Genomic DNA, 13,410 nt, shown 5'->3' on the forward strand with positions numbered 1-13,410 from the left:
GGCTGGTCAGGTCCCCGAGGCAGTGGGCAATGTCCGGGAATCGAAATGCCAAGCCGGGAATTAGGGTATGCAATTATATGCGGAGTTATGTTGCACCTTGCTCCTTTAGGTGGGGGGCAAATGGACAATATTCTACAGCACTGGCAAGCCTTGCACCAGATTACAAACTACTCCTTCACACACAGTGTCAGGGAGAATAACTCAGCAGGTTGTATGCAGCAATGGCTTGCTCGGATAATCCGACTCATTGCCAGCAGACTTCACCAGAACATGATTGTCTTATCATATGTCAAACATAATCCCAGTGCATGTAATCTGATCCACCTGTACTGTTTAATTAGGGATTTAGGAGATAGTATCTGAAATATGGGCCTGTATTTGTACTCTTGTCCTCAACTGACTCCAGCTTTTGAGATGCTTACAATTCTGCTCTTGTGTAATGCTTGAGGAATTATTCTAATCAAGCTGCCAGCGCATTAGGTTTTAAAAAGTGAAATGGCAAAGACTGATGACTAATTTTCCTTATAATCCCAGAAAATAAATAACATTAAACAGGAGTCTCATTATTGCCAATCCTGTATTATTTCTCACTGATACGTCAAAAAATGTAATGAGGAAATCATAGAATCACTACAGTGCAGAAGGAGGCCATTCAGCCCATCGATTCTGCACCAACCACAATTTCACTCAGGCCCGATCCCCGTAACCCCATGTATTTATCCTGCTAATCCCCCTGACACCCTGGGGCAATTTAGCATCGCCATTCAATCTAACCTGCACGTCTTTGGATTGTGGGAGGAAACAGGAGCACCTGGAGGAAACCCACGCCGACGTGGGGAGAACGTACAAACTCCACACGGACAGTCACCCCAGGCCAGAATTGAACCGGGGTCCCTGAGGCAGCAGTGCTGACCACTCTGCCACCCTGATTGTATCATGGTTTTGCAGTGACTGCTGGCTGGGTAGGTGGACATGCTTCTCTGGGAGTCAGTCTGATGTGGGGAGAGAGTGATTGGAGTGGGGGGGGGCGGGGGTAGGTTTCGGCCCATTCCTGGGACATCAATCAGACTCTTTGTGCGATCCACACTCTTCTGTTTTCCGGTTTTTGCTTCAGAAACAGTTGTTTTGTCAGCTTGAACTGGTGCTTCTTTATTCCATCTCGAATGGGGAGGGTGGTGGGGGGGGGGTGGGGCAGAGTGGTGGGGTGGGAGGGGTGGGGGAGAGTGGTGGGGAGAGGGGGGTGGGGGAGAGTGGTGGGGTGGGAGGGGTGGGGGAGAGTGGTGGGGAGAGGGGGGTGGGGGAGAGTGGTGGGGAGAGGGGGGTGGGGGAGAGTGGTGGGGAGAGGGGGGTGGGGGAGAGTGGTGGGGAGGGAGGGGTGGGGGAGAGTGGTGGGGAGAGGGGGGTGGGGGAGAGTGGTGGGGAGGGAGGGTTGGGGGAGAGTGGTGGGGAGAGGGGGGTGGGGGAGAGTGGTGGGGAGGGAGGGGTGGGGGAGAGTGGTGGGGAGGGAGGGTTGGGGGAGAGTGGTGGGGAGAGGGGGGTGGGGGAGAGTGGTGGGGAGAGGGGGGTGGGGGAGAGTGGTGGGGAGAGGGGGGTGGGGGAGAGTGGTGGGGAGGGAGGGTGGGGGAGAGTGGTGGGGAGGGAGGATGGGGGAGAGTGGTGGGGAGGGAGGGTGGGGGAGAGTGGTGGGGAGGGGTGGGGGAGAGTGGTGGGGAGGGGGGGTGGGGGAGAGTAGTGGGGAGGGAGGGGTGGGGGAGAGTGGTGGGGTGGGGAGGTGGGGGAGAGTGGTGGGGAGGGGGGATGGGGGAGAGTGGTGGGGTGGTGGGGGAGAGTGGTGGGGGGATGGGGGAGAGTGGTGGGGAGGGTAGGGTGGGGGAGAGTGATGGGGAGGGTAGGATGGGGGAGAGTGGTGGGGAGGGGTGGGGGAGAGTGGTGGGGAGGGCTGGGGGAGAGTGGTGGGGAGGGGGGATGGGGGAGAGTGGTGGAGACGGGGGTGGGAGAGAGTGGTGGGGAAGGAGGGGTGGGGAAGGAGGGGTGGGGGAGAATGGTGGGGAGGAGAGGCGGAGGAGGGGGGGAGAATGGGTGTGGGGAGGGGAGACACCCTCATTTCACCACCGAGTGACCAGTGCACAGCCTTACGCTTGTTTGTTTTTTAAATTTTACTTCTCAGCTTTGAACAAAGACCACTGGGACCCGGAATTCCTTAAGGCCATTCCTATCATGAAGACACGGAGTGGCATGCAGGTACTGTACTTTATTGTCTGAGTCTTAATTACAAAAGCCACGAACGAGGAAATTACTGCTAGTGATAGGCTTATGTGCTTAATGTCCTTCGAGCAAATTCCTTTCTCCACTTACATGAATTCTTTCATTAAACTAGTGGGTGCAGAAATTCGATACCGGCCTGTCCGATATTTATACTCCAACCTCACAGGCAGTAATTTGTAGCTTAACTTGACTTATCGTATTGTGAAAATTTTTGAAACTAAGCTTATGTGACCACTAAGCATGGCTCGTGTGCAAAGGAGAGAGAGAGACATCAGGTGGAATTTTACCGGCACATCCACCCGAGATTTGTACGATCCCGCCTGAGGCCAACGGAGAATGCCGCTCTCCGAGCCTCGCCTACCCCCGGAATCAGGGTAGGCATGCCGGTAAAATTCCAGCCACGGAGGACTATGGTTTGAGACTTACCATTGATGCTCCAGAATACTGAAAGATATGCTCATAAAACTCATGAAGAAAAGTTAAATAAATTCAAAGCTCATCATTTTAAGCTGCTTCCAGTCCTGATCCTCTTAGTTGCTACATTAACCCAGCGGTACACTCACAGAGGCTTTCTCCAAGCTGCTTTGTAAAAGTTCCAGTGTTGATGGCGAGTTGAGATGAGGACACTAAAATGGATGCCATTGTCTTTGGACAGAGATCCTTGCCACCTTGCTTAGGTGGTAAACTTTGGGCAGATAAAATTGTCTGTGAGTAACTATTTTGTTCAGTTGGCGATGGCCTAGTGGTATTATCGCTAGACTATTAATCCAGAAACTCAGCTAATGTTCTGGGGACCCAGTTTCAAACCCTGCCACGACAGATGGTGCAATTTGAATTCAATAAAAAATATCTGGAATTAAGAAACTACTGATGAAACCATTGTCAGTTGTTGGGAAAACCCATCTGGTTTTCTAGGGCAGTGTGGTGGCGCAGTGGTTAGCATTGCTGCCTCACAGAGCCAGGGACCCGGGTTCAATGCCAGCCTTGGGTGACTGTCTGCATGTTCTCCCCGTGTCTGTGTGGGTTTCCTCTGGGTGCTCTGGTTTCCTCCCACAGTCTGAAAGATGTGCTTGGTTAGGCATATTGGCTATGCTAAATTCTCCCTCAGTGTACCCGAACAGGTGCCGGAGTGTGGCGGCTAGGGGATTTTCACAGTAACTTGATTGCAGTGTTAGTGTTACTTGTGACACTAATAAATAAACATTAATGTCCTTTAGGGAAGGGAAGTTGGCCTGGCCTACATGTGACTCCAGAGCCACAGCAATGTGGTTGAATCTCAACTGCCCTCCGAAATGGCCTAGCAAGCCACTCAGTTCCACCGCCATCTTTTCAAGGGCCAACTAGGGGTGGCCATCAGCCATTCTGCTGGCCATCCAGCGATGCCCGTGTCCCACGAATGATTAAAGAAAATCATTCTCGGGGTATTCATGATGTCAACAAGATCGGCATTTATTGCCAGTGAGTGGTTGCTTTGAGAAGATGGCGGTGCATTGCAGTTCATGTGCTGAAGGCGCTCCTATGATACAATTGAGTAGGGAGTTCCAGGATTTTGCCTCAGTGACAGTAAAAGGAACAGTGATGTACATCCGAGTGAGCGCAGTGTGTGACATGGAGGGAAGCTTTGAGGTGTTGGTTTTCTCATGTTGCCCTTACGTTTCAAAGTGTAACGTGGATTCCATGAGGCCAATAGAAGTTTCTGATTCAACTCAAGGGTGACTTGGAATATGTCAGGCAACCTGCCAAGATTAAAGTTTCAGATCACTGCCATGTAAGAAATTATAATAATGATGATACTGGAGTTAAACTTAAATGGTTATCTGAGGTAACCAAAAAAAAGGAATGTTTCAGGGAATAATGGAAACTTGGATTTTTAGAAAAGGAGGGAGAAAATGGAGCTTTCACTCCTGGTCAATATAAAGGGACTGATGTCTGGAAGTTAAGAGGCTTTGTGATGCAGTGGGTAACATCCCTACATCTGTGCCAAAAGTTCCAGGTTCAAGTCCCACCCCAAGATTTGATGACCAAGGAAGATGCGTTCATAACGCGGTCAAACAGGTTGTGTTTGTCAACACATAAATCCATGGAATGGCACCTCTCAAGTAATAAGCCCCTGGTAACTCACTAGCAGCCTGTTCCTGGAATTAGTAGCTATGGCGACAAACTAAAGTCTGCCTTAGTGCATCACTGGATGCGGGAAGGGAGTCAGGATATCTGGAAGTTGGATGGGAGCAGGATTGGTCTACTTTGTATCACCATGCACAATCCAGTGATCACTTCAGGCGTATTCTAGGCTGAGTGAGGAAGAGTGTGAACCCGGGTGATCGAACCGACATATATACATGGGCCGCAGGGGCTCCTTCAGTGCTGTAATCTCTTGTGGCATCTGTAAAACTGTCCCCAATCATTAGTCAACCTCTTCAAACATGGAAAGATTTTTTAAAAATTACGGATAGATGGGAACAGGAGAAGCTATTTAGCGAGACAAATTTGTTTCACCATTTGATTAGATCATTGCTGATCTGTACTTCCGTGCTGTTTGCCAGTCTTTGTTCGGCACAGTGGTACAAGGGGTGGCACGATGGTACAGTGGTTAGCACTGCTGCCTCACAGCGCCAGGGACACAGGTTCAACCCCAGCCTTGGGTGACTGCCTGTGTGGAGTTTGCACATTCTCCACACGTCTGCATGGATTTCCTCCAAGTGCCCCGGTTTCCTCCCACGGTCCAAAGATGTGCTGGTTAGATTGGTTGGCCATGCTAAATTGACCCTTAATATCAGGGGGATTAACAACATACATTCACGGGTTGTGGGTGGAATTGGGTGCAGTTGTTGTTAGCTCAGGCTCGATGGGCCAAATGGCCTCCTTCTGCATTGCAGGGATTCTATGATTTCATATCATGGAGAAACTGAGTTACAGAAAAAGCTTCAATAGGTTAGGACTTTATTCCCTGGAGTGTAGAAGAGGGAGGGGAGATTTGATAGAGGTGTATAAAATTATGATGGGTATAGATAGAGTGAATGCAAGCAGGCTTTTTCCACTGAGGGGAGAAAAAAACTAGAGGACATGGGTTAAGGGTGAAGGGGGAAAAGTTTAAAGGGAATATCGGGGGGGGCCTTCTTTACACAGAGAGTGAGCTGCCAGATAAAGTGATGAATGTGGGCTCACTTTTAACGTTTAAGAAAAACTTGGACAGGTACATGGATGAGAGGGGTGTGGAGGGATATGATCCAGGTGCAGGTCAGTGGGACTAGGCAGAAAAATGGTTCAGCACAGCCAAGAAGGGTCGAAGGGCCTGTTTCTGTGCTGTAGTGCTCTATGGTTCTATATCGATACCTGGGACTAACAATCCCCCCCCCCTCTCCTTTCCTCCCACACATACACACACAGAGGAGAAAAGATCTTTGCACCCTTCGAAAAAAAAAGAAATTAAATTAGATCACCCACAGCCGTCTAACCTCAAGGGAATCCAAACCAAATTTCATCTTTCCTCAGATGAAAAGAAATTAATAAAGTGGAACATATTTTTGGCTTTCTGTGCTGGCAAGCTGTCTACATGGTAGGACTGTTGAAAGAGCTTGGTTGTGCGCGCATGATGTCATTGCTGGAACGAGGAGCTTCCTGGAGGTGCATCTGACAGAAATGTGCAAAGCCCCGACATCTTGTCGAGGTTATGTCAGCAAGTTACCACGGAACATTCTGGGGACGGGTCACACTGCTTCTGACCGATTCCAAACCTTCCTGTTAGGACACTTTGCACATCCCGGGCTTTTAGCTCGAGCCAAGCCTGAGGTGGCAGTTTTTGTAAAATACGATTAATATTTGAGGGCTATGTGTGTGGAAGCCTTTGAGGCGTACCACAGCCATTCTCTACAGTAATGGAGAGAACATGTTTTTATTAAATGTTTTAGCAATGCGTTGTGTGCCTTCCTGACCACATTTTACGGCATTTGCATTGTGTGAGGCACTTTCAGAGACTGCAAAACTATGGGCTTATTAAAAAGTGTAAACTTTCTTCAGCTACGCAAAATTTTGGACATGGCTCACTATTTAGAAGCTATTGAAAGGGTACAGAGGGGATTTACAAGGATGTTGCCTGGACTGGGAGGCATGCCTTATGAAGTTAGGTTGAGGGAGCTGGGACTCTTTTCCCTGGAGAGACGAAGGTTGAGAGGCGACCTGATAGAAGTTTACAAAATGTTGAGAGGAATAGATAGGGTGGACTCTCAGAGGCTATTTCCCCGGGTTGAAATGGTCGCTACGAGAGGACACAGATTTAAGGTGCGGGGAGGGAGGTTCAGAAGTGATGTTAGGTTTTTCACTCAGAGGGTGGTGAGTGAATGGAATCGGCTGCCGTCAGTGGTGGTGGAGGCGAACTCGCTGGGGTCTTTTAAAAGACTCCTGGATGAGTATATGGGGTTTAATGAGATTGAGGGTTATAGATAGGTCTGTAGGTTGGTAGGTGATGATGTGATCGGCGCAACTTGTGGGCCGAAGGGCCTGTTTGTGCTGTAGTGTTCTATGTTCTATGTTCTATTTGCCGCCAGTGGGATCTTCCAGTCCCACCGGCGTCTACTACACGGCATTTTGCCTGGCTCGCCCGTAGGAAGTCACCTTCGGCAAGACTGGAAGATCCCACCAGTGGGAAAAGGTCGGAAAATTCAACCCATTGCCTCTGTGATTGAAAAGCTGAATAGAAGTTCCATCTGCGTACGAGTAATTTGCACTGTCGGCTGACAAACACACAGGCAAACTGGTAAATGGCAAGTTCAGGGTGAATATCTTCAGGGAGAGATTAATTAGTGACTGGTTTTCTAGGTAAAATGGAAGGGAAGCTTTTGTACTCATTTAGAGATAGTTTGATGAGGTCAGGGAGGGCTAGGGGATTTCTGTGGAAGGATGAACAAAGTGATTAGTTCGATCTCCCTCATCTAGAATTATTCATTGTGGACACCCTCCGCACAATTTGCCTTTCCCCCAATCTTGGTGTCATCAGCAAATTTCGACACCCTGCACTCGAAATTTGCTGATGACACCAAGATTGGGGGAAAGGCAAATTGTGCGGAGGGTGTGGAGAGTCTGCAGAAGGATCTAGATAGGCTGGGCGAATGGGCCAGGAAATGGCAAATGGAATTTAATGTTGGCAAGTGTGAGGTAGGAAGAATGGTAGGAAGGACTATTACTTACGTGGCGAAAAACTGCAGCAGGCGACGGTGCAGAGGGACCTCGGGGTCCTTGTGCATGAGTCGCAAAAACCCAGCCTGCAGGTGCAGCAGGTGGTCAGGAAGGCGAATGGGATGCTGGCCTTCATAGCGAGGGGGATTGAATATAAAAGTAGGGAGGTCTTGCTGCAGCTGTATAGGGCATTGGTGAGGCCGCAGCTGGAGTACTGTGTGCAGTTTTGGGCGCCGCACCTGCGCAAGGATATTTTGGCCCTGGAGGGAGTGCAGAGGAGGTTTACTAGGCTGATACCGGAGTTGAGGGGGTTGAGCTATGAGGAGAGGCTGAATAAACTAGGCTTGTACTCGTTAGAGTTTAGAAGAATGAGGGGAGATCTCATTGAGACGTATAAGATGATGAATGGGATGGATAGGATAGAGGTGGAGAGACTCTTCCCGCTCAAAAAAGACAGTAGGACTAGGGGGCACAGCCTCAAGATAAAGGGGAGGCGGTTTAGAACGGAGTTGAGGAGGAACTTCTTCACTCAAAGGGTGGTGAATCTCTGGAATTCTCTGCCCGTTGAAGTGGTGGAGGCTGCCTCGCTAAATATTTTTAAGAAGCGGGTTGATGGGTTCTTGATAAGAGAGGGGATTAAGGGTTATGGGGAGAGGGCGGGAAAGTGGAACTGAGCCACAACAGATCAGCCATGATCTTATTGAATGGCGGGGCAGGCTCGAAGGGCTAGATGGCCTACTCCTGCTCCTATTTCTTATGTTCTTATGTTCTTAATGTTGCTCCATTATCGTTCTGAAGGGAAAGAAAAAAAATTCCTCCACAATCTCCACCTTCCACCCTCATCTCTCTTTCTGTGTATTTCTTTGTCTCCAAAACCACCGACTCAACTGCCTCAACCTGTGACTCCCAGGCCTGTCCTGGGTCCCAATCCCTCCCTTGGGTTGGAAATGCAGGCCGCGAACCCACACACACGCCGACATTGGGACCCAGAAGGCAAATGTTGAATTTGCGTCCAATAGGGCTGGTGGGCGGGTTCATAAGAAACATAAGAAATAGGAGCAGGAGTAGGCCATCTGGCCCTTCGAGCCTGTCCCGCCATTCAGTCAGATCATGGCTGATCTGTCGTGGCTCAGCTCCACATTCCCGCCCTCTCCCCATAACCCTTAATCCCCTCTCTTATCAAAAACCCATCAACCCGCGTCTTAAAAATATTTAGCGAGGCAGCCTCCACCACTTCAACGGGCAGAGAATTCCAGAGATTCACCACCCTTTGAGTGAAGAAGTTCCTCCTCAACTCCGTTCTAAACCGCCTCCCCTTTATCTTGAGGCTGTGCCCCCTAGTCCTACTGTCCTTCCCGAGGCTGGAGGCCATCCGGCACTCCCAGATTCAGAGCTGGGCATGGTAGATGGAGGCAGAAGAGAGAGAGAGGGCATCACAAGATTGAGATGCCTTCTGAAGTGATTTTTAAAAACTTTTAACACTAAAAATGGCCACAACTGCCAGGTGCCACCAAAAGACAGCACAAAAATGAACAACAGCAGGATGGCAAGGATGAAAGCTCAGAGTATATCAGATAGACTCGAAATGAAGTGTGAGGAGAGACAACTGAAGGAAATAGAATCCTTCAGTCCAGAAGGAGACCATTCGGCCCATCGAGCCTGTACCAGCAGCAATGCAACTCAGGCCCTATCCCCATAACCCCACGCATTTACCCTGCTAATCCCCCTGACACTTAAGGGGCAATGTTCCGGGGACCTGGATTCAAATCCCGCCATGGCAGATGGTAGAATTCGAATTCAATAAAAACGATCTGGAATTAAGAATCTACTGATGACCATGACACCATTCTCGATTGCCAGAAAACTCAACTGTTTCACTAATGTCCTTTAGGGAAGGAAATCTACCGTCCTTACCTGGTCTGGTATATGTGTGACTCCAGAACCACAGCAAACTAGTTAACTCTCAACTGCCCTGAGGCAACTAGGGGTGGGCAATAAATGCTGGCCAACCAGTGATGCCCATGTCCCACAGATGAATTTTTAAAAATTAGCATGGCCAGTCAACCTAACCTGCACATCCTTAGACTTTGGTCTAAGTTTCACTATGTTGGACCAAGTGCTCAAGAAGAGATGTCCATTGGTGACAGTGGGCACTGACATGTTGAAAGAGATGAGGGGAGAATTTTTAAATGGTTACAGAGATGGGACAAGAGGCGGATGGGGTCACAATTTCCCACTCCTGGCCAGCGTGCCAGTTATTGTGGAGGGGTAGCCCATCCACTGGACAGCCACTGACTGTAGCCTGATGGCTTTGACAGATGTGAGAGGGATTCCCCAGAAATGCGTTCTCAAGTCAAACCCGACGTTGATGTCATCTGAGCTTCCAGTCCCCAGACCTATCAACTCATCCTTCAAAACCTCACCTCCCCAGCCCTGCCTCGAACCCTCAGTCAGTGAAACTCACTGCCAAGCCTTCAGGGTTGTGTCCTTCAGCCCTGTCTTGAACATGGAGATGCTGGTGTTGGACTGGGCTGGGCACAGTAAGAAGTCTCATAACACCAGGTTAAAGTCCAACAGGTTTATTTGATATCACCTGATGAAGGAGCAGTGCCTCGAAAGCTCGTGATATCAAATAAATTTGTTGGCCTGGTGTTGTGAGACTTCTTATTGTCCTGAACAACCTCCTCACACAACCCCAGATCCCAAGTCTGCCAGCCACATGCTATCCAATATAAAATACGGGAATCGCAGCAGACGGGATATGGACCATGCAAAAGTCCATTGACCTCAGGCGGGATTTTCTGGCCTTGGGACAAGCGTGGCCAGAAAATCTCACCCACATTCTTCTCTTTAATGACTTCCACACTCTCTCACGCACATTCATTCAAAACCTCTCCAAGTTGTCTACAGATACATTCCTTGGTTTTACTGTAGCGCCAGAGTTACTCCTGTTCGTATATCGAGAACATTATTTCATTTTCATCTTCTTTATACGCTAGCTGTGACTGTAACACTACATTCTGCACTCTCTTCTTTCCTTCTCTATGCTTTGTCTGCATAGCGCAAGAAGCAATACTCATACATGTGACAATAATAAATCAAATCAAATGAGTTGATATTTGGGGAAAGGTGAAGAAAGCCTTGTGCAAACTTTGCTGTCAGATTGAAAAGCCATATGTGCAACATATTAGCTACACGTGTGTCTTATCTGTGGGAAATCTCATGTTCATTCTGCAGAGCAGGGTTGAGTGGAGTTAGATGGTGAACGGGACGCTGTACTAACTGACAGTGTTGGGTTGTTTTCAGTTCTCCTGCGCATCTCCCAGCCATGGCGGACCGGACAACGCCCACGAGGTTTGGGTCTGCAATAGTGATGGATACGTCGGACAGGTCTGCCTGCTGAGCATCAAGCCGGTGCCTACGGTGGAAGCTTGTATCGCAGTGTGCTCCGCAAGGATTATCTGCATAGCCTCGGTGCCAGGCCTAAGTGGCAGTTCCAGGTGGGATCTTGTGCCCTTAACCATTCACTCGTACTCCGAGAGTGATAAGAACTTACAAATTGTAGAAATAATGACCATGATGGCCAAGTGTTAGTGGTACTGTCTGGCTCACAGATACCTCGTGAACAGGAGTATCTACAGACTATCATTCCCTTATGGTGGAAACCATTGTAAGAAAAGTGCCGTTACATAAACTAGTGAAAAAATCTGTTTGGTTTCATAAATTCCCTTAAAGTTGCACATTTCATATCCTCTCCCTCCATTAAGTGTTTATATGGAAACACTGAAAATAAATAGAAAAGAGATTTATTAAGAGCTTGTTAATTACTTGTTAATGTCTGAAATTTGCTTCTGTACTGGGGCTGTTAGACTTTCCTAAACAGGGTGTGTCCAAATTATATAACTCAGACAGCATATCTAAAGTCATTGTTCTTTAACTGTGCAACCTTAGAGGGAAGAATCCCTCAGGGTCCAGATTCCACCATTTGAAACAGGGTGAGGGCGACTGCGGTTGCTGGACTCTGAAACAAAAACAGAAATTGCTGGAAAATCTCAGCAGTCCTGACAGCATCTGTGGAGAGAGAGAATAGAGCCAACATTTCGAGTCTGGATGACCCCAGTTTTCATTGGATTAGACACGTGCCTCAATGCTCACTAATTCTCACCCAGTTGTCATAGCCCCATGGTCGCTGCAGGTCTTAACCTCTGATCTTACACGTTAACTGTGACTATGGAGCTAATGCTCTCCTGAAAAGTGTATATTTTGTTGGCAAGCTGCTGAGACTCTGCATCCTGTGAATGAGTTCCTTGGTGACATTGGGTGGATTCTCTGATCTCCTTCACCCCTCCACTGCTGCCAGTGAGAGCAGAGAATTAGGCACTCAGCTAAAACTCCATTCACTGCAGCGGGACTGGAGGATTCCAGCCCTGGGCGAGGTCAGAGAATTGCAGCCATTATTATGACCTCCTATAATACCATCTTCCATGGTATTGCAGACATGGAGCCAAGTAAACTTGTAAACTCCCACCCCACCTCCAACCCCCACCCCCTCCTTTCCAAAGATGTATCGTTACCACCCAGATCTGTAACTATCATTCCCACAGCTCAATACTTGAACCTTTCCAATCAAGTTTTACCCATCTGCAGAACTGAAGTGGCCTTATCAAAATCAGAGGTGTCATCTTTTGTGACTATGACCACGGGCAGCGTAGTGGTTAGCACTGCTGCCTCACAGCGCCAGCACCCGGGTTCGATTCCCGGCTTGGGTGACTGTCCATGTGGAGTCTGCGCGTTCTCCCCGTGTCTGCGTGGGTTTCCCCCACATGCTCCGGTTTTCTCCCACAGCCCAAAAGACACGCTGGATAGGTGCACAGGCCGTGCTAAATTCTCCCTCAATGTACCTGAACAGGCGCCGGAGTGTGGCGGCTAGAGGATTTTCACAGTAACTTCATTGGTGTTAATGTAGGCCTACTAATAAATAAACATGAACTCATCCTCATCCTGAAGCATCTGAAGCAGTTAACCACATCAGCCTTCTCCAGTAACTCTTTGCTGTCCAGATGAGTGAGACTGCCCTGGTCCTGATTCCATTCAGTCCACACCAGAGAACCTCTTGGCTTCCCTTCCCATTACATCTTGCACCCTCTTCCATTCCTCATCTACATGCTCCTTCAAGAGCAACTGTCTGCATCCATGGTTATGACAGAGGGAGGAGGGCAGCATGAGGGGGAGAGCCAGCAGGGGGAAGACATGACAGGAACAAGTGGTGATTTTTGATCCCCCTGTGCCGTGTTTTCAGAGACAGGTCGGAGTTGCTTCTGAGCCCTTCCTGTGTACATCCGCACCGAACTAGTGCTGTCTCCTTGGAAGAACCTACTTCGCAGCAACCCTTCCATATCTCCATTTCAAACTCTGCGCAGTCGCTGGGGGAACTGACTGAGAGCGGAAACAGAAGCTTGAACCCATTCGACAGCGACGACACTGAAGATGATGAGTCATCCCCAAGCCCATCAGGCACGCTGAGGAGTCAGGCCAGCAGATCCACCATCTCCTCAAGTACTGGGAGTAAGTCAGACCTGAAACACTTTTATTTTCCAATTGCCTCACGTATCTGGTTACATTTTATTCTTTCAGTGTAAAACTTGTTAAGTTTGCTGCCTTTAACTAGTCGTTTGGTAGCACAGAACTTGAATATTGCTGGCAAAAACCATTTTGTGGAAGCTTCTTGTCTTCCACTCATCAGGACGATCGCAATACCAATGTCAGGACGATCGCAATACCAATGTCAGGACGATCGCAATACCAATGTCAGAACAAGCAACAACTTTATACTGTCCGAGGAGACGGTGATGATTGGTTGGCAAGTGGACGCTGGTTGGTAGAGACATTGCCATGGAGATGATACCAGTTAATGATGACTGACAGTTAACTCTCAAGCATTGTTTGAAATTTAAACCAGGCAGCTTGACTCTG

At 48.7% G+C, this 13,410-nt stretch overlaps 1 protein-coding gene across 1 annotated transcript in view; it reads left to right on the plus strand.

Moving 5' to 3' along the window:
• Window positions 1–13,410, plus strand: part of arhgef17 (Rho guanine nucleotide exchange factor (GEF) 17) — a 458,392-nt gene that overhangs the window by 414,125 nt on the left and 30,857 nt on the right. The window contains 3 exon segments of the mRNA XM_080197536.1: window positions 2,168–2,241; window positions 10,744–10,937; window positions 12,737–13,002. Coding sequence (XP_080053662.1) covers window positions 2,168–2,241; window positions 10,744–10,937; window positions 12,737–13,002 — 534 coding nt within the window.

This window comes from Carcharhinus amblyrhynchos, chromosome 10, assembly GCF_965287045.1.
Source record: "Carcharhinus amblyrhynchos chromosome 10, sCarAmb.v2.hapA, whole genome shotgun sequence".
Taxonomy (NCBI): domain Eukaryota; kingdom Metazoa; phylum Chordata; class Chondrichthyes; order Carcharhiniformes; family Carcharhinidae; genus Carcharhinus; species Carcharhinus amblyrhynchos.